This window comes from Hemibagrus wyckioides, linkage group LG20 (assembly GCF_019097595.1).
Source record: "Hemibagrus wyckioides isolate EC202008001 linkage group LG20, SWU_Hwy_1.0, whole genome shotgun sequence".
Taxonomy (NCBI): domain Eukaryota; kingdom Metazoa; phylum Chordata; class Actinopteri; order Siluriformes; family Bagridae; genus Hemibagrus; species Hemibagrus wyckioides.
The window spans coordinates 21396185-21416433 of record NC_080729.1 but is presented as its reverse complement, the minus strand read 5'-3'; the positions used below and the strand labels follow the sequence as shown (position 1 = coordinate 21416433).

General features: G+C 45.6%; 2 protein-coding genes across 2 annotated transcripts in view; both read left to right on the top strand.

Annotated features, from left to right (window-relative positions):
- The window catches only part of agfg1b (ArfGAP with FG repeats 1b), an 11965-nt gene extending 4372 nt beyond the window's left edge, over nucleotides 1-7593 (top strand). Inside the window, 6 exon segments of the mRNA XM_058418393.1 lie at nucleotides 3500-3601; nucleotides 3848-3924; nucleotides 4016-4105; nucleotides 4960-5076; nucleotides 6070-6143; nucleotides 6439-7593. Coding sequence (XP_058274376.1) covers nucleotides 3500-3601; nucleotides 3848-3924; nucleotides 4016-4105; nucleotides 4960-5076; nucleotides 6070-6143; nucleotides 6439-6498 — 520 coding nt within the window. The 3' untranslated portion in view covers nucleotides 6499-7593.
- Nucleotides 7594-8083: 490 nt separating this feature from the next.
- Nucleotides 8084-15741, top strand: fbxo36b (F-box protein 36b). Its single transcript, XM_058417929.1, has 4 exons — nucleotides 8084-8200; nucleotides 9656-9764; nucleotides 10111-10283; nucleotides 10741-15741. Exons 1-4 carry the CDS (start codon nucleotides 8105-8107, stop codon nucleotides 10957-10959), a joined length of 597 nt encoding a protein of 198 aa, XP_058273912.1. The 5' UTR covers nucleotides 8084-8104; the 3' UTR covers nucleotides 10960-15741.
- Nucleotides 15742-20249: the final 4508 nt, after the last annotated feature.

The following is a 20249-nucleotide window of genomic DNA, read 5'->3' as shown; positions in this document are numbered from 1 at the left end:
CACACACACACTGACATACACACAGACACACACACAGACACACACACACTGACATACACACAGACACACACACACTGACATACACACAGACACACACACACTGACATACACACAGACACACACACACTGACATACACACAGACACACACACACACACTGACATACACACAGACACACACACACACACTGACATACACACAGACACACACACACTGACAGACACACACACACTGACATACACACAGACACACACACACTGACATACACACAGACACACACACACTGACATACACACAGACACACACACACTGACATACACACAGACACACACACACTGACATACACACAGACACACACACACACACTGACAGACACACAGACACACACACACTGACATACACAGACACACACACACACACACTGACATACACACAGACACACACACACTGACATACACACAGACACACACACACTGACATACACACAGACATACACACAGACACACACACACTGACATACACACAGACACACACACACTGACATACACACAGACACACACACACTGACATACACACAGACACACACACACTGACATACACACAGACACACACACACACACTGACATACACACAGACACACACACACACACTGACATACACACAGACACACACACACTGACAGACACACACACACTGACATACACACAGACACACACACACTGACATACACACAGACACACACACACTGACATACACACAGACACACACACACTGACATACACACAGACACACACACACTGACATACACACAGACACACACACACTGACATACACACAGACACACACACACACACTGACAGACACACAGACACACACACACTGACATACACACAGACACACACACACTGACATACACACAGACACACACACACTGACATACACACAGACACACACACACTGACATACACACAGACACACACACACAGACATACACACAGACACACACACACTGACATACACACAGACACACACACACTGACATACACACAGACACACACACACTGACATACACACAGACACACACACACACACACACTGACATACACACAGACACACACACACTGACATACACACAGACACACACACACACACACTGACATACACACAGACACACACACACTGACATACACACAGACACACACACACACACACACTGACATACACACAGACACACACACACACACACTGACATACACACAGACACACACACACACACACTGACATACACACAGACACACACACACACACACTGACATACACACAGACACACACACACTGACATACACACAGACACACACAGACACACACACACTGACATACACACAGACACACACACACACACACTGACATACACACAGACACACACACACTGACATACACACAGACACACACACACACACACTGACATACACACAGACACACACACACACACACTGACATACACACAGACACACACACACTGACATACACACAGACACACACACACACTGACATACACACAGACACACACACACTGACATACACACAGACACACACACACTGACATACACAGACACACACACACACACACTGACATACACACAGACACACACACACTGACATACACACAGACACACACACACTGACATACACAGACACAGACACACACACACTGACATACACACAGACACACACACACACACTGACATACACACAGACACACACACACTGACATACACAGACACACACACACACACACTGACATACACACAGACACACACACACTGACATACACACAGACACACACACACTGACATACACACTGACATACACACAGACACACACACACTGACATACACACAGACACACACACACACACTGACATACACACAGACACACACACACACACTGACATACACACAGACACACACACACTGACATACACACAGACACACACACACTGACATACACACAGACACACACACACACACTGACAGACACACACACACACACACACACACACTGACAGACACACACACACACACACACTGACATACACACAGACACACACACACACTGACATACACACAGACACACACACACACTGACATACACACAGACACACACACACACTGACATACACACAGACACGCACACACACACTGACATACACACAGACACACAGACACACACTGACATACACACAGACACACACACGCACACACACACTGACATACACAGACACACACACAGGCACACACACACACTGACATACACACAGACACACACACACACAGGCACGCACACACACTGACATACACACAGACACACACACAGGCATGCACACACACTGACATACACACAGACACACACAGGCACGCACACACACTGACATACACACAGACACACACACGCACACACACACTGACATACACACAGACACACAGACACACACTGACATACACACAGACACACACACGCACACACACACTGACATACACAGACACACACACACAGGCATGCACACACACTGACATACACACACACACAGGCACACACACACACAGACACACACACACACAGGCACGCACACACACTGACATACACACAGACACACACGCACGCACGCACACACACTGACATACACAGACACACACACACACACACACACTGACATACACACAGACACACACACACACACAGACACACACACACACTGACATACACAGACACACACACACACACGCACACACACTGACATACACACAGACACACACACGCACGCACACATACACACACACTGACATACACACAGACACACACGCACGCACACACACTGACAGACACACAGACACACGCACACACACTGACATACACACAGACACACACACACACGCACGCACACATACACACACACTGACATACACACAGACACACACACACGCACGCACACACACTGACAGACACACAGACACACACGCACGCACACACACTGACATACACACAGGCACGCACACACACACATGCACACGCACACCCATGCACACACACACATGCACGCACACACACTGACATACACACAGACACACACACACGCACGCACACACACTGACATACACACAGACACACACACACACAGGCACGCACACACACATGCACACGCACACCCATGCACACACACACATGCACGCACACACACTGACATACACACAGACACACATGCACACATACACACACACATGCACACATACACACACACAGGCACACACACACATGCACGCATGCACACACACACATGCACGCACACACACACATACATACACACAAACGCACACATACACACACACACACACACCTTCACTGACACACAGAGGCCACGCCTCCTTCACTGGTGTGCTGATGCTATTCAACATTAGTTAATCACTCACATGAGTGTGTGTGTGTGTGTGTGTGTGCACTGTAGGAGGGGGCGTGTCAGCTCCACCTTTGCCCGGTGTTTCAGCTGAGGATCGATACGCTGCACTGGCGGAACTGGACAGTGCTCTCAGCTCCACTGGACAGGGGTGTGGTCAACATCTGAGTGTTTCACTAAGTACACATGAAACATTTAACAAGTCTCTGACCTGTGTGCGTGTGTGTGTGTGCGTGTGTGCGTGTGCGTGCGCGCGTGTGTGTGCGTGTGTGTGTGTGCGTGTGCGTGTGTGTGCGTGTGTGTGCGCGTGCGTGTGTGCGCGCGTGTGTGTGCGCGCGTGTGTGCGCGCGTGTGTGCGCGCGTGTGTGTGCATGTGTGTGTTGTTTCCTTACACCAGTGTGTTTGATGCTGTTCCCGGCTCTGCAGCAGCTCCGCCCCCGCCGGTGATTCCCAGCATGCAACAGGGTTTTACAGGTGATTTTTTCTCACCACTTCCTTCACTCCTCTCTCAGAAACACTCGTCTTTTTCTAATCTTCTCTTTTTTCCTCTGTTTGTTTTTCACAGCTTCCACAAATCCGTTTGTCGCTGCTCCGATTCCTCTGGAGTCGATGTGTACAAATCCATTCCAGAACAACAACCGATCATCAGCTACAGGTAGCTGTTCACATCTGAATTACAGCAGGACGGTGTGTTGTGATTGGCTGAGAGCAGTGTGGTGTGTTGTGATGTGATTGGCTGTGAGAGTGGTGTGGTGTGTCCTGATTGGCTGAGAGCAGTGTGGTGTGTTGTGATTGGCTGAGAGCAGTGTGGTGTGTTGTGATGTGATTGGCTGTGAGAGCGGTGTGGTGTGTCGTGATTGGCTGAGAGCAGTGTGGTGTGTCGTGATTGGCTGAGAGTGGTGTGGTGTGATTGGCTGAGAGTGGTGTGGTGTGTTGTGATTGGCTGAGAGTGGTGTGGTGTGGTGTGATTGGCTGAGAGCGGTGTGGTGTGTTGTGATTGGCTGAGAGCGGTGTGGTGTGGTGTGATTGGCTGAGAGCAGTGTGGTGTGTCCTGATTGGCTGAGAGCAGTGTGGTGTGTCCTGATTGGCTGAGAGCAGTGTGGTGTGTCCTGATTGGCTGAGAGCAGTGTGGTGTGTCCTGATTGGCTGAGAGCAGTGTGGTGTGTCCTGATTGGCTGAGAGCAATGTGGTGTGTCCTGATTGGCTGAGAGCAGTGTGGTGTGTCCTGATTGGCTGAGAGCAATGTGGTGTGTCCTGATTGGCTGAGAGCAGTGTGGTGTGTCCTGATTGGCTGAGAGCAGTGCAGTATTATTGTGTAATATGATGTAGTGTATATGATGTTTTTCTGACACTCAGCAGCTGATGTAGTAAAATGCCTGTAGTTAATAGTTAGTGATGTTAGTAATAGTTAGTAAGGTATTAATAAGGTATTAGTTAGTAAAGTATAGTTAGTAAGGTATGAAGTGGTTAATTGAGGTGGAGTGATGTTTTGCTGTTGTTCCTCTCCAGGCTCCATGAGCATGCCATCAGGTTTTGGGAACGCCTCCAGTTTCTGCCTGCCCACCAGTTTCAGTGGGAATTTCCCACACCAGTTTCCCCCGCCCTCGTACCACCAGCAGCCCAACGGTACACGACTGCTGAGAAACCATTAGAACACATTACAACAACCACCATGTACTCATTAATCACCTCCTCCACCTCTCACTCCTCCACCTCTCACTCCTCACCTCCACCTCTCACTCACTCACCTCTCACTCCTCACCTCCACCTCTCACTCACTCACCTCTCACTCCTCACCTCCACCTCTCACTCCTCCACCTCTCACTCCTCACCTCTCACTCCTCACCTCCACCTCTCACTCCTCCACCTCTCACTCCTCACCTCCACCTCTCACTCCTCACCTCCACCTCTCACTCACTCACCTCTCACTCCTCACCTCCACCTCTCACTCCTCACCTCCACCTCTCACTCCTCCACTTCCACCTCTCACTCCTCCACCTCTCACTCCTCACATCCACCTCTCACTCCTCACCTCTCACTCCTCCACCTCTCACTCCTCCACCTCTCACTCCTCACCTCCACCTCTCACTCACTCACCTCTCACTCCTCACCTCCACCTCTCACTCCTCACCTCCACCTCTCACTCCTCCACCTCTCACTCCTCACCTCCACCTCTCACTCCTCCACCTCTCACTCCTCACCTCCACCTCTAAATCCTCCACCTCTCACTCCTCACCTCCACCTCTCACTCCTCCACCTCTCACTCCTCACCTCCACCTCTCACTCCTCCACCTCTCACTCCTCACCTCCACCTCTCACTCCTCCACCTCTCACTCCTCACCTCCACCTCTCACTCCTCCACCTCTCACTCCTCACCTCCACCTCTAAATCCTCCACCTCTCACTCCTCACCTCCACCTCTAAATCCTCCACCTCTCACTCCTCCACCTCTCACTCCTCACCTCCACCTCTCACTCCTCCACCTCTCACTCCTCCACCTCTCACTCCTCACCTCCACCTCTCACTCCTCCACCTCTCACTCCTCCACCTCTCACTCCTCACCTCCACCTCTCACTCCTCCACCTCTCACTCTTCATGTCTCACTCTTCTCACTCCTCAGGTGGGTTTCCTGTTTACACTCAGAAACCTCAGATGAGTTACGGTCAGCCTGCCGCCTCCAACAACCCCTTTATGGTGAGCTTTTACACTCGTTTATTTCAGAGTTTAGTCTGAAATGCTCCACCTGATGTGGTCACCATGGCAACAGGCACAGCATCATTATTTTATACTGTTTTTTATTTTAAATAAATTTGAAAGTGTGTCATGCGTCTCAGTGTCGGAGAAATCCATCAGAAATAATCAGACAGCAGAGAGGAGTGCGTGGGAAATAAATAAAAACAAGAACTAATGAAGATGTAAATGTAATGCTGGGATTTTACATAGTGTCAATTATTTATTTATTCTCTGTCTCTCTCTCTCCCTCTCTCAGGGTGGAGCTCCAGCAGGTCCGTATCCCACTGGAGGATCGTCCACTAATCCATTCCTGTAAACCACACAGACACACACACACACACACACACACATTATATTCACTGCACTGACACTTGTGGAGAAAGTGGCATGTTCTGTGTTCCTGGCCGGTTCTGAGTGCAGGTCCAGAGCAGTGATGGAACACAGGCAGAGATGCAACAGAAGGTCTTCCTCCAAAACCCCCGCTCGGTTCCCGTCACGCTCCACACCCACAGTCCATCCTATTTATGGCTTTCACTCAGTAATGAATAATAACACTGTCTTAGGCCTAGCAGTTCAGTGCTTATCGCTATTTGTAATCCTTATAAAAAAGAATTATTTATGACTTCAAAGGAAATAGAGAGTGTTGAGTTTAAGCCGATGTGAAGCAGCAGTTCGGCCAGAGATGAAAACATTCCACCGTGTTCCTCTGTTCCTCCGGACGCTCTGAGAGGAGTTCTCTGGGTGAAGTCTGCGTCTGTTCAGGTTTTTATCAGAGCTGGAACGCTAACATGTAGTGCAAGGCTATAGCTAGCAGTTTTGGTGTCTCTCCGTTTTGTTGGAGTGTTTAATGCTTCTGTGTGAATCACAGTGATCTGGCAACATGGACAAAGGGTGAAACCCCAGAGAAAGAAAAAAAACCCAATGACATCACAAACCATTTTCTTCCTCATATTCAGATAGAGGGTGTGGCCTAAAGTCAAAAGGCGGAGCCTGTGCATTGGATGTGATTCTAATGATACACCTTTTTTGATTTTTGTGTTATAATATAAATAATAATAATATAAGTAAACACAAAGCCTCATAGCTCCAGTGGAAAAAAGGACAGTGTGGGTTTGATCTTTGGCCGAAGCGCTGCTTCATGAAGGAGGTGTTTCTGTGGAGAAAACCAGACTGCTGATAGGTGTTTAATCCACTGACTGAGGAAGGAGGACGTGTGAAATTAATCAAAGGTCAGCACAAAGCAAAGGACAGGACGTGACGCAGCACAAACAGAGAGAGAGAGAGAGGAAAAGAGCTGGGAGAGTCTGGATCTGCAGGAGCTTCCTGTGTGAGACTCCAGATGCCTGGGACGTGTGTATATAAATATAAATACATGTATAATTATTATATTAAAGATTTTTAACTACTGTTCCACATCTTCTGGACTTTCCTTTGTTAGAAGTGCTTTTTGTAGCTTGGGTTTACTGGGAAGAAGTTTAAATGCATCATTATAGACTGTTTTAATCACATTATATAAAACACACACATCTGGACATTTCTGCTTCTAAGTGAAGTCGTATGAAAGATGAGCCGAATCCAACAGAGGCGATGTTTACGTCCCAAGAAGTGACAGAAAAACAGCACACGTGTTTCTCACAAACATTTCTTTAAATATTTAATAAAGAAAATAAAAATGAAGATGTTGATTGACGATTTAAGGAAAGACTAAACTGCTCCAAATCTTCTAGATGATCCACTTCCATTAGTTTCCATGATCATTCCTGTCTCTAATTAGAAGCCTGGATTTATATTATACTTTTTTTAAAAATAATAATAATAATAATTTTTATAATCAATGTGGGTTAAATAATAAAGTAATAATAGGACGAAAATCGTGCACCTGGCAACCCGGATCAGGCGGTTGTCATGGTGACGCGTGGATCATGGCGCAGCTGCTGGGAGAGCCGCTGTTCGAGGTCAGCTCTCGGGGACCTGCACCGATTAAAGACTATTTCTGTTTCCAGATCACTCGGAGTGAGGTGAGTGTGGAGGAGTTCAGAGAAAGGAAGAAGATTTCTGGACAAAAACAAACAAAAAAACAAAACAAAAAACACACCGACTCACAAACGGCGCGTGCTAACTACTTCCGGTTTTCGTTTGTTATTTTTTTCTCAGTAATGTGGAGTGTAGTCTCTCTCTCTCTCTCTCTCTCTCACGTACACACACTAAATAAATGAATAAATAAATAAAGAAAAATCTATCTATCTATCCATCCATCCATCCATACAGCTCTGGAAAAAATACGAGCCCACTCCAAAATAGTTTTATAGAAGAGTTTCTTCTGTTTTTTTTCTTCCAGGTTCATGTATTGGTCAGATGAAGAGTTTTGTTTGATTTTTTGTGAACTGCTGACAATATTTCTCCTAAATTCCAAATATAACTATTGTTATTTAGAGTGTATATTTAAAGGAAATGGCAACACATCAAAATAACCCAAGATCATGCAGTATTACAGAACTTTAATAACTCAAATAAAACAAAATGTAAATCACTTGTGAATAAATTGTGTTAATGCTTTGGATAAATAACATTAAGAGATCAGTATTTGGTGGAATAACCCCGATCTGCATGTGTTTTGGCTCCATGATCTCCACCAGTTTCTCACACTGCTGTTGGGGAACTTTATACCACTCTTTTTGCAAAAAAGCAAACAGTACAGCTTTACTTGATGGTTTGTGACCATCCATCTTCCTCTTGATGACATTCCAGAGGTTTTCAATAGGGTTCACATCTGGAGATTGGGCAGTGGACTCTTATTTTTTAATCTTTTTCCAGAGCTGTATATATATATATAAACTTTAAAACTGTGTGGAATTATTGGTATTTTTGTGGATGATGTGTGGAAGGAGTCTCCAGTATCAGTGCTTTATATCGGTCAGAGCTAAAGCTGGACTTTTTGAAGTTTTCTCCCATCTTCAGGACAGAATATCTTTCACAGACGTTCCACAGAATGACAGAGGGAGCTAGAACTGGATCAGATCTGAGAGTCATTGTTTTTATTTAAAGTAATAAAGCTGTATCTGAGAGCGAGAGTACTGAAGTGTGTTGGATCTGTATCTGAGAGCGAGAGTACTGAAGTGTGTTGGATCTGTATCTGAGAGCGAGAGTACTGAAGTGTGTTGGATCTGTATCTGAGAGCGAGAGTACTGAAGTGTGTTGGATCTGTATCTGAGAGCGAGAGTACTGAAGTGTGTTGGATCTGTATCTGAGAGCGAGAGTACTGAAGTGTGTTGGATCTGTATCTGAGAGCGAGAGTACTGAAGTGTGTTGGATCTGTATCTGAGAGCGAGAGTACTGAAGTGTGTTGGATCTGTATCTGAGAGCGAGAGTACTGAAGTGTGTTGGATCTGTATCTGAGAGAGAGAGTACTGAAGTGTGTTGGATCTGTATCTGAGAGCGAGAGTACTGAAGTGTGTTGGATCTGTTGAGTTCAGGTGATTTGGCGCTGGTGGAAGATTACTTTACGCCTGGAGTCCTGCAGCACGAGACCAGGAGAGGTACGAGAGTCACATCCAGAGTTTCTCGAGGACAGACAACTGCAGGGTAATGCAACTAACACCTACACCTACACATACACCAACACCTACACCTACACCTACACCAACACCTACACCTACACCTACACCAACACCTACACCTACACCAAAACCTACACCAACACCAAAACCTACACCAACACCTACACCTACACCTACACCAAAACCTACACCAACACCAAAACCTACACCAACATTAACACCAGCATCAACACCAACATCAACACCAACATCAACACCAACATCAACACTAATAACAGAACTCTCATTCTTCTCACAGGGAAGAATTTTAACAAAACACTTTGTGAAGAGGCACTGTAATAAACCTGTGTGTGTGTGTGTGCATGGTGCAGGTCAGGTGTTGATGGTGTTTGGTCCTGGTGTCCTGCAGTACTCTAAGCGTCTGTGTGAGGGTCAGTATGATTATCTTCAGCGTCTGCCTGATTCTTTACTCCTCCACATCATGGCACATTTACAGCTGGAGGACGTGAGACACCTGGCACACACCTGTCACAGGTTCAAACAGGTGAGTCCTTAACCCTTAAATACGGAGGTGTTCCTCACAGCTGTACACCTAAAGCGACAGATCGTTTTCTACACATATGTCTGTACACACATCTGTACACCTGATCATTCACCTACATGAGCATTAGTGAGATCAGACTCTGATGTTAAGGAGACTCCAGTTCCAGTTCATCCCAAAGGTGTTGAGTCAGAGTCAGGGCTCTGTGCAGGAAACTCCATATCTTCTACTCTCTCCAACCTTCACCTCCACACCATGTCTTCATGGAGCTGCTCTGTGCACAGGGACATGGTGATGATGAAGCAGGGTTTGTAGCTCCACTGAGAGGAAACTAAAGCTCCAGGAAACAGAGCTCTCCTTCACCTGCTCTCCTGTCTGACAATCAGCAGCTTTCATAATCATGTGAAATGTGTATGTTATATAGCTGTAATTCATGTTTTGAGATGTGTGTGTGTGTTAGCTCTGTAGCTCCGAGCAGTTTTGGGAGCAGACTGTACGGCTGCATTGTGACACAGTGAGTCCTGGGATGGAGGATTTGGCCCGAGAGGTGGGATGGAGGTGTGTGTTTTTCACCAACAAACTCCAGCTACAAAAGCAGATCCGCCGCCGCAGAGCAGAACATGAACACACACCTGCAGACCATTCACTCGCTAACACGTCTGAACATCTACACGTCTGATCATCTACACGTCTGAACATCTGATTGATCCAGCACACTTTACACTAAAACATTTATACACTCTTTGTATACATTAATAATTTTTATATAATTTTACACTAAATATAAATATATACAGTATGTTACACTTTAGATTTGTTTTACAAATGAAATACAAATTCTTTATTAATTAAATCAGTCATGTTTTCCTGACACTAGAATCTTTCTTAGCAATTTTATTACAATTTTATTTACTACATTCATTTCAATTGAAATAAAATCCAGAAATGTTCAGCTGTAATTTAGTTAGTTTATTAGAAATCATCCTATGAAATTCAAAAACATTCATTTTATTTTTATTTCATTTCTCTGGATGAAATTCTATACAAGAAATTTTATACAAAATCTTTGGAGCGAGTTTTATATCCCAAATGAATAATCAAATAAATACATAAACATCACACCAAAAATTCATTAAAAAACTATTAAAACAGACAAGAAGTTAATTGTTCATCTGAACTCAGGTGTAAACAGCAGTTCATCATTTACACCAGTACACACGGCTCCCCATCACACCACATCAACTGGAACTTTTCAAGGTCATTCATACTTTTATAAAAGTTGAAATCAACAAAGACCCTTGTTCTGACCAGTCTCTGAAAAATTACAGTAACATCATGTTGTGTGTTCTGTGTCACTTTGTTTTTTCTGCTGGTGTAGATGGCCAGTTTCACCTGGTCCAGGATAAAATTGACCAGCTGACACTTGAACCTTTCTTTTCTGGTGTATTTAAAACCAAGGATAAAAACCTGTGGGGTAAAAACCGTGTTAGAACACTCCACTGCAGGTCACCTGTTCTTTTAGTTAACGTTGGTTTGTAAAACGTTCGCCACTCTGGCTTTACATCATCATTCAGCCCGAGGACACTGCGCCAGGGCGTGTCTGCCCTCCCGTCTAACCATCTCTTATTGTACACTTTTACACACAGTTTGTAGAGGCTCTTACCCGAGGCTGAGTTAAGGCCTGTAGCTGTTCTTTCCCCATCTCCGAGGAGGGGACCTGAGACCTCTGACAGATTGGGTACAATAGTTACGACTGTATTCAGCACACCCTCCTCAGAGCTGACCACCCCTGTGCAGAAGTCCCTGAGCTGCATGCGCTCCTCAGATGTGAGTGCTGACCTCCACCTCTGTAAAAGCTGTGCAATCATACATACAGACTTCACCCTTAGCCATGTTGCTACATCATCTGAGTGAGCAAAGTCCACTGCTCTCCATGAGAGGTTCTCTGGGCCAGTGAGGAGCTTCTGTACATGACAAAGACGAAAAGCCACAGTCCTGCTGGATAAGTCCTTGTCCGCTCTCTTCCTTGGGTAGGTATAGAATGCTTTGTGGTAATCAGTGCAGCTTGTCCCAGAAGAAGTCCACCATCATGGCCTGCAGGTCTGCTAATAGTTTTGGAGGGGGGGGGTCAATACAGGCCAGTCTGTGCCATAACATTGCAGCAACTAGATTATTTACAACCCAAGTTCTTTGGAACGAGCCACTTCCATTTATTCAGACGTCCTTTTAGCTTTTCACTTATGCCTTCCCTGTTTTTCTTAACATAGCTGCTGTCTCCCAGGTACACTCTCAAATATTTAAAACCACCTGTTCTCCAGGTCAAATTATCTGGGAGACATGGTTCCACCTTTCCAGTCCCCGACTAAAATGGCTTCACTTTTGTTCCGGTTTACTTTTGCAGATGATATCAAATTAAATTATGAGGTCAGTTAAAATATCAATATCTCTGTTCAGTCACCATCACAACAACATTATCAGCATAGGCAGAAACACAGTATGGGGTATTAGACCTTGGTATAGACAGACCAGTAATCTTGCTTCTTATCTGGCATAGTAAAGGTTCTATGGCTAGGGTGTATAACATGCCAGACAGAGAGCAGCCCTGCCTAATACCCCTATACACTTTAAAAGGCACAGATAAACCAACATTAACTTTCAGTACGCTCTCAATGTTGTTATACAGCACCTGGATCATGGCCTTGAACCCGGAGTTGAACCCAAAATTCTCTAACGCCCTCCACAAATACTGGTGTTCAACCCAATCGAAAGCCTTCTCCTGATCCATGAAAATAAGACCAGTCTTCAGCCCCAATAGCCTAGAGACGTCCAAAATGTCATGAATTAACTGTACATTGTCGTAGATAGACCTGCCAGGCACACAGTACGTCTGGTCAAAGTGGACAATTTGCTCCATCACCTTTCCTAGCCTTGTTGCTAATGCTTTTGAGAGCACCTTGCAGTCTGTGCAGAGTAAGGAGACAGGGCGCCAGTTCCTGAGGTCAGTCTGATCGCCTTTCTTTGGGAGTAGGGTCAGGACTGCTCAGAGGCAGTCTGCCTTCACTTATGCTCACCCTCAACACTTCCAGCAAGTCCTGCCCTATCACTGAACAGAAAGCCTTAAAAAACTCAACCGAAAGCCCATCAATGCCAGGTGACCGCCCATTCTGCATGCTGTTAATCGCAACCTCCAACTCCTCAAGGGTCAGCTCCCTGTCCAGTTCCCTAGCTGACTCCTCGGTTATTATTTTAGGAAGATTCCTGCCAAAATTTTCCTCCACCTCTGGCACAGCTGGAAGCTCACTCTCATACAGCTTTGAGTAAAAGCTGACTGTCTGCTTGCGAATTTCAGTAGGATCAGTAACAAGCTCCCCTGAATCTGTATGCAAAGCATGTATAAACCTTTTCTGTCCATTTTTTTTCTCAAGACTAAAGAAGAACTTGGACAGAGCGTCCACCTCTGTTACGCTTTTAAAGCGCGAGCGGACCAGCGCCCCCTGCACTGTCGTGTCCAACAACTTGCCCAACGCATGTTTTTCTTTTTGAGAGCCTCAATATGGCCTCGATTTCCTGTGGACTCCACCAAACCCTGGAGTTCCACTACCTCAATCTCTGGAGCTCTAAGTGATCTGGTGATGTCCTTAGTCACATTGTAAGCGTACTGTTGACAAAATATTTGAATGTGCACTTTTGCCACATCCCATGTAAAAACTGGCTTCTGGAGCCTAAAAGTATCCTAAAAGAAAATAAAACTCTCCCTAAAATTAATATCATCTAAAAGAGCAGCATTAAAATGCCAGTAGGCACTACGTGGCTTTACATTGCTCTTCTTAAAAGTGCACTGTACCATACAATGATCTGAAAACCCCACAGGATAAACAACACAGGACCTAAAAATATTCAGCTGATGTTTAAAAGTGTAAAAACGATCAAGCCTGGCTAGTGAGAGGAGGTTCTCTTTACAATGGGACCAGGTGTATTGTCTCTCTGTTTAATGGAAAGCCCTCCAAACATCACTCAGGTCATGTGTTGTGATCAGTGTTGGGAAGGTTACTTGTAATAGGTTCCAGTAATAGGTTAATGGTTAATGTAATCGGTTCCAGATTACAGGTTCCTCTGTTTAAAATGTAATAAGTAATGTAACTTTTCAATGACTTTATAAAAGTAAAGTAACTGATTACATTTGATTACTTTTAAGTTTCTAATGGATATTTTCAATCATTTCCAAACATTTATCCCAGGCCGGGTTAACCTTACAGTAGAACTCAACTCTGTTTACTGTTAGAATTTTAAATCTTTTCATCACTTGAATTAAGATTATATTAATTTAGTTTTAAGCCCAGCCACAAAACCAGACTTCAGAACAAAAACTGTTTAATACTGTTTTAGGAATCAAATCTTTGCATAGCTATGACAGGACACACTGGCAAGTAACAATGCCTTGGGAAAAAACAATCTGTAAAGAGTCATCATAATGTACGCTACAGTGCTAAAATAACTAAGTTATATTAGATCTGACACCAACACATTTACAAGGAGGAAAAGTGTGAGATATATATTTTCTGTCAAAGGTTCATAAATAGAAGTGTGCCTGGTAAAGGTAGCTAGCAGCAGGGACAATTTTAGGATTTTCATTTAAGGGGGGCTCCGCCCCCAATGAGGGTATAATAGTAAAAATAAATAATAAATAAATAAATAATATAATAAAATAAAGATTTGACTAACAGGGTAGGATGGTAAACTTAATGCAGCATTCCACTGTATTGCATAGATATTGCAACATTTGAGTACTAAACAAGACAAATACAAGTCATCCTGATCTCACACACACACACACACACACTTGTCCTCTGATTCTCGCTCTGTGACACCACGGTTTGCGGATTGAAGAACGCGCTGAAAGAGGGGGAGGAGCCGAAGAGCCGCCGTTTTCATATGAAATGTAAAGGTGACTGAGGAGGTCACTTATTCGTGTACAGTTTATGGAGAATCGCAGAATTTTAGGGGGGCTTTAAAATGGCCTAGCGACGCCCATGGCAAGCAGACTAGCTAATTTGTTGTGAATGTTATGAATACAGGTCTTGAGTACACTGTGGGCTCGATGAACGCGCAGGAGCGTTTTAGTGGATTTTTTCCACAGAGCAGCTTCAGTAAATCAACTGACCACTCCGTCACTTTTTATTATACAGAAATGAGTAATATATCATTCCAAACTAAAGGGTCTGTTATTTCTGTACACTCACAATAATGACAAAAATTATACATTTTAAATACACTATATTGCCAAAAGTATTCGCTCACCTGCCTTGACTCGCATATGAACTTAAGTGACATCCCATTCCTAATCCATAGGGTTCAATATGACGTCGGTCCACCCTTTGCAGCTATAACAGCTTCAACTCTTCTGGAAAGGCTGTCCACAAGGTTTAGGAGTGTGTTTATGGGAATTTTTGACCATTCTTCCAGAAGCGCATTTGTGAGGTCACACACTGATGTTGGACGAGAAGGTCTGGCTCTCAGTCTCCGCTCTAATTCATCCCAAAGGTGTTCTATCGGGTTGAGGTCAGGACTCTGTGCAGGCCAGTCAAGTTCATCCACACCAGACTCTGTCATCCATGTCTTTATGGACCTTGCTTTGGTCACTGGTGCACAGTCATGTTGGTCCAAACTGTTCCCACAAAGTTGGGAGCATGGAATTGTCCAAAATGTCTTGGTATGCTGAAGCATTCAGAGTTCCTTTCACTGGAACTAAGGGGCCAAGCCCAGCTCCTGAAAAACAACCCCACACCATAATCCCCCCTCCACCAAACTTTACACTTGGCACAATGCAGTCAGACAAGTACCGTTCTCCTGGCAACCGCCAAACCCAGACTCGTCCATCAGATTGCCAGATGGAGAAGCGCGATTCGTCACTCCAGAGAACGTGTCTCCACTGCTCTAGAGTCCAGTGGCGGCGTGCTTTACACCACTGCATCCGACGCTTTGCATTGCACTTGGTGATGTATGGCTTGGATGCAGCTGCTCGGCCATGGAAACCCATTCCATGAAGCTCTCTGCGCACTGTTCTTGAGCTAATCTGAAGGCCACATGAAGTTTGGAGGTCTGTAGCGATTGACTCTGCAGAAAGTTGGCGACCTCTTCGCACTATGCGCCTCAGCATCCGCTGACCCCGCCCCGTCAGTTTACGTGACCTACCACTTCGTGGCTGAGTTGCTGTCCTTCCCAAACACTTCCACGTTCTTATAATACAGCTGACAGTTGACTGTGGAATATTTAGGAGCAAGGAAATTTCACGACTGGATTTGTTGCACAGGTGGCACCCTATCACAGTTCCATGCTGGAATTCACTGAGCTCCTAAGAGCGACCCATTCTTTCACAAATGTTTGTAAAAACAGTCTGCATGCCTAGGTGCTTGATTTTATACACCTGTGGTCATGGAAGTGATTGGAACACCTGATTCTGATTATTTGGATGGGTGAGCAAATACTTTTGGCAATATAGTGTATATTATAAAATAAAGAAAGGCTAGGTTCCATACCTGCAGATGCTTCCTCAGGTTCAACATTGAAGCCTTTGATGCCGAAAGCATTTTAACAGCCGGGAAACTAATTTCCCCCTGAACTGTTATATTTGCCCCTTATTGGATTTTAGGATGAAATTATTTTTAAATTTCTAGGACTGAAATGCATTTTTATCACTCGCCATGGTGGTAACTCTCAGACAGTTTATTAGCCTAAAGCTTTCCATGGCAATGTGGATTAATGTAATTGGCAGACGATCCGCAAATTCAAACCAGAGAACCAATCAAAATCATCAGAATAGCACCGCTTTAAACTCGAACAACAAATTAATATTTATTCAACATACACTATATTGCCAAAAGTATTCGCTCACCCATCCAAATAATCAGAATCAGGTGTTCCGATCACTTCCATGGCCACAGGTGTATAAAATCAAGCACCTAGGCATGCAGACTGTTTTTACAAACATTTGTGAAAGAATGGGTCGCTCTCAGGAGCTCAGTGAATTCCAGCGTGGAACTGTGATAGGATGCCACCTGTGCAACAAATCCAGTCGTGAAATTTCCTCACTCCTAAATATTCCACAGTCAACTGTCAGCTGTATTATAAGAACGTGGAAGTGTTTGGGAACGACAGCAACTCAGCCACGAAGTGGTAGGCCACGTAAACTGACGGAGCGGGGTCAGCGGATGCTGAGGCGCATAGTGCGAAGAGGTCGCCAACTTTCTGCAGAGTCAATCGCTACAGACCTCCAAACTTCATGTGGCCTTCAGATTAGCTCAAGAACAGTGCGCAGAGAGCTTCATGGAATGGGTTTCCATGGCCGAGCAGCTGCATCCAAGCCATACATCACCAAGTGCAATGCAAAGCGTCGGATGCAGTGGTGTAAAGCACGCCGCCACTGGACTCTAGAGCAGTGGAGACACGTTCTCTGGAGTGACGAATCGCGCTTCTCCATCTGGCAATCTGATGGATGAGTCTGGGTTTGGCGGTTGCCAGAAGAACGGTACTTGTCTGACTACATTGTGCCAAATGTAAAGTTTGGTGGAGGGGGGATTATGGTGTGGGGTTGTTTTTCAGGAGCTGGGCTCGGCCCCTTAGTTCCAGTGAAAGGAACTCTGAATGCTTCAGCATACCAAGACATTTTGGAAATTCCATGCTCCCAACTTTGTGGGAACAGTTTGGAGCTGGCCCCTTCCTCTTCCAACATGACTGTGCACCAGTGCACAAAGCAAGGTCCATAAAGACATGGATGACAGAGTCTGGTGTTGATGAACTTGACTGGCCTGGACAGAGTCCTGACCTCAACCCGATAGAACACCTTTGGGATGAATTAGAGCAGAGACTGAGGGCCAGGCCTTCTCGTCCAACATCAGTGTGTGACCTCACAAATGCGCTTCTGGAAGAATGGTCAAAAATTCCCATAAACACACTCCTAAACCTTGTGGACAGCCTTCCCAGAAGAGTTGAAGCTGTTATAGCTGCAAAGGGTGGACCGACGTCATATTGAACCCTATGGATTAGGAATGGGATGTCACTTAAGTTCATATGTGAATCAAGGCAGGTGAGCGAATACTTTTGGCAATATAGTGTATACTAGTTTTTTTAAAGAAAATATTCAGATGTAACTATTTGTAATCTTTAACATTTTCATAAGTAACTAATTTTAATTACATATTTTTCTAAGTAACTGTAATGAGTTACTATTACATTTATTTTGTAATTAAGTTACGTAACGCCGTTACATGTAACTAGTTACTCCCCAACGTTGGTTGTGATTAGCTCACACAGGTGTTTGCGAGAGGCAGCATGAGGTTCTAAATGGTTCTTATCTAAAACATCTGCAGTGCAGTTAAAATCCCCACCAATGATTAAAACTGCACTCTGACTACAGGAACCAATGACAGAGCTTAAAATGTTTAAGAACACCATTCTCTCCACACTTAGGGTGGGAGCGTACACGCAAATAAAAACAAAAACCTCGTTCTCATAAAACGCCCGCACTTTTAAAAGCCTGCCTTTTAAAACATCTTCAACATCATAAGTGTCACGAGCTCGTTGACCCCAACCGCACCCCCAATCACCGGACTATTAATCACCACCACCTGCACTCAATCCCACGGGGCAATTTATAGCGCTCACTCGCCGAGGGCGGCGGCGAGTATTAAGACTGTTTAGGTGTAAGTGCATGTCTTGGTTATCTGTTTGCCTGCCTTTTTTATCTTAGTTACTTTTTGTCTACCTGCCCACTTCAAATCAAATCAAATCTCCTTTATTTGTCACATATACATTACAGCACAGTGAAATTCTTTCTTCGCATATCCCATCCTTGGAGGTTGGGGTCAGAGCGCAGGGTCAGCCATGATACGGCGCCCCTGGAGCAGAGAGGGTTAAGGGCCTTGCTCAAGGGCCCAACAGTGGCAACTTGGCGGTGCTGGGGCTTGAACCCCTGATCTTCCGGTCAACGACCCAGAGCCTTAACCACTTGAGCCACCACTTGCCTTTGTTCTCTCTCTGCCTCCTGAGTTTCACTGTTACAGAATACTCGCCCCATACAACGAAGTACGAGATCCTACCTGTGAGATGGAAGGCCAGCATGACGGCGCACCGCCCAGTCTAGATCAGCAGCAGCCGCAACCCGGACCGCCTCCTACACCAGATCCGGTGGCTGCACTGGCGGCCTCGCTCGAGCGAGCCATATTATCCATGACGGTTCCACCAGCCTGCCCCGTGGCCAAACCTGCACAGTTCTCAGGTGAGGTATCGGAATGTGCCGGATTTATCATGCAATGCCAATTGTTTTTCAATGTGGTTCCCCAGCAGTTTCCCGATGACAAATATCACCTTCATCCTATCTCTGCTGTCCGGTGAAGCCCGACACTGGGCGGAGGCGTTGTGGACATCCGAGAGCCCTGTATTCGCCTCCCTGGCTGACTTCCTGGCTCATTTTAAGGTGGTTTTCGGTGCGAGCGCCTCCGCCCTTTCTGTGCACGATGAGCTGTTTACTCTGCAACAAGGGAAGAACACCGTTCGCGAGTACATGCTGCGCTTCCGCACGCTGGCGGCATCTAGTGGATGGAATGAGTCAGCGCTGCTCGTGGCGTACCGGCGGGGTTTACAGCCCGAGATCCGACGGCAGATGGCGGTCTACGATGACACGGCCAGCCTGGAGGCATTCCTGTTGAAAGTGCAGACCGTGTCCCAACATCTCGTCGCGGTCGCCGTTACAGGGAACACCTGCTCCGATACCTCACCCCACGAGGAGTTCTCCGCTCCCGAGCCAATGCAGACGGAAGAGTACCATCTGTCCGTGAGGGAACATCAGCGCCGACTCCAGCGGGGTCTCTGTCTGTACTGCGGGGAATCCAATCACTCCATCTCCACCTGCCCAGTCCATCCTCTGCGCCCGGTGGTGAGTACCATCCACCTCAGGTCTGTCCTCCATAATCC

What these genes read in the sequence shown, in the direction of transcription:
- fbxo36b (XM_058417929.1), top strand. Translation starts at nt 8,105, where the DNA reads ATGGCGCAGCTGCTGGGAGAGCCGCTGTTCGAGGTCAGCTCTCGGGGA. An exon ending in TCCAGATCACTCGGAGTGAG is followed by an intron (nt 8,201 to 9,655) that starts GTGAGTGTGGAG and finishes TGTTGAGTTCAG; the next exon opens with GTGATTTGGCGCTGGTGGAA. An exon ending in CGAGGACAGACAACTGCAGG is followed by an intron (nt 9,765 to 10,110) that starts GTAATGCAACTA and finishes TGCATGGTGCAG; the next exon opens with GTCAGGTGTTGATGGTGTTT.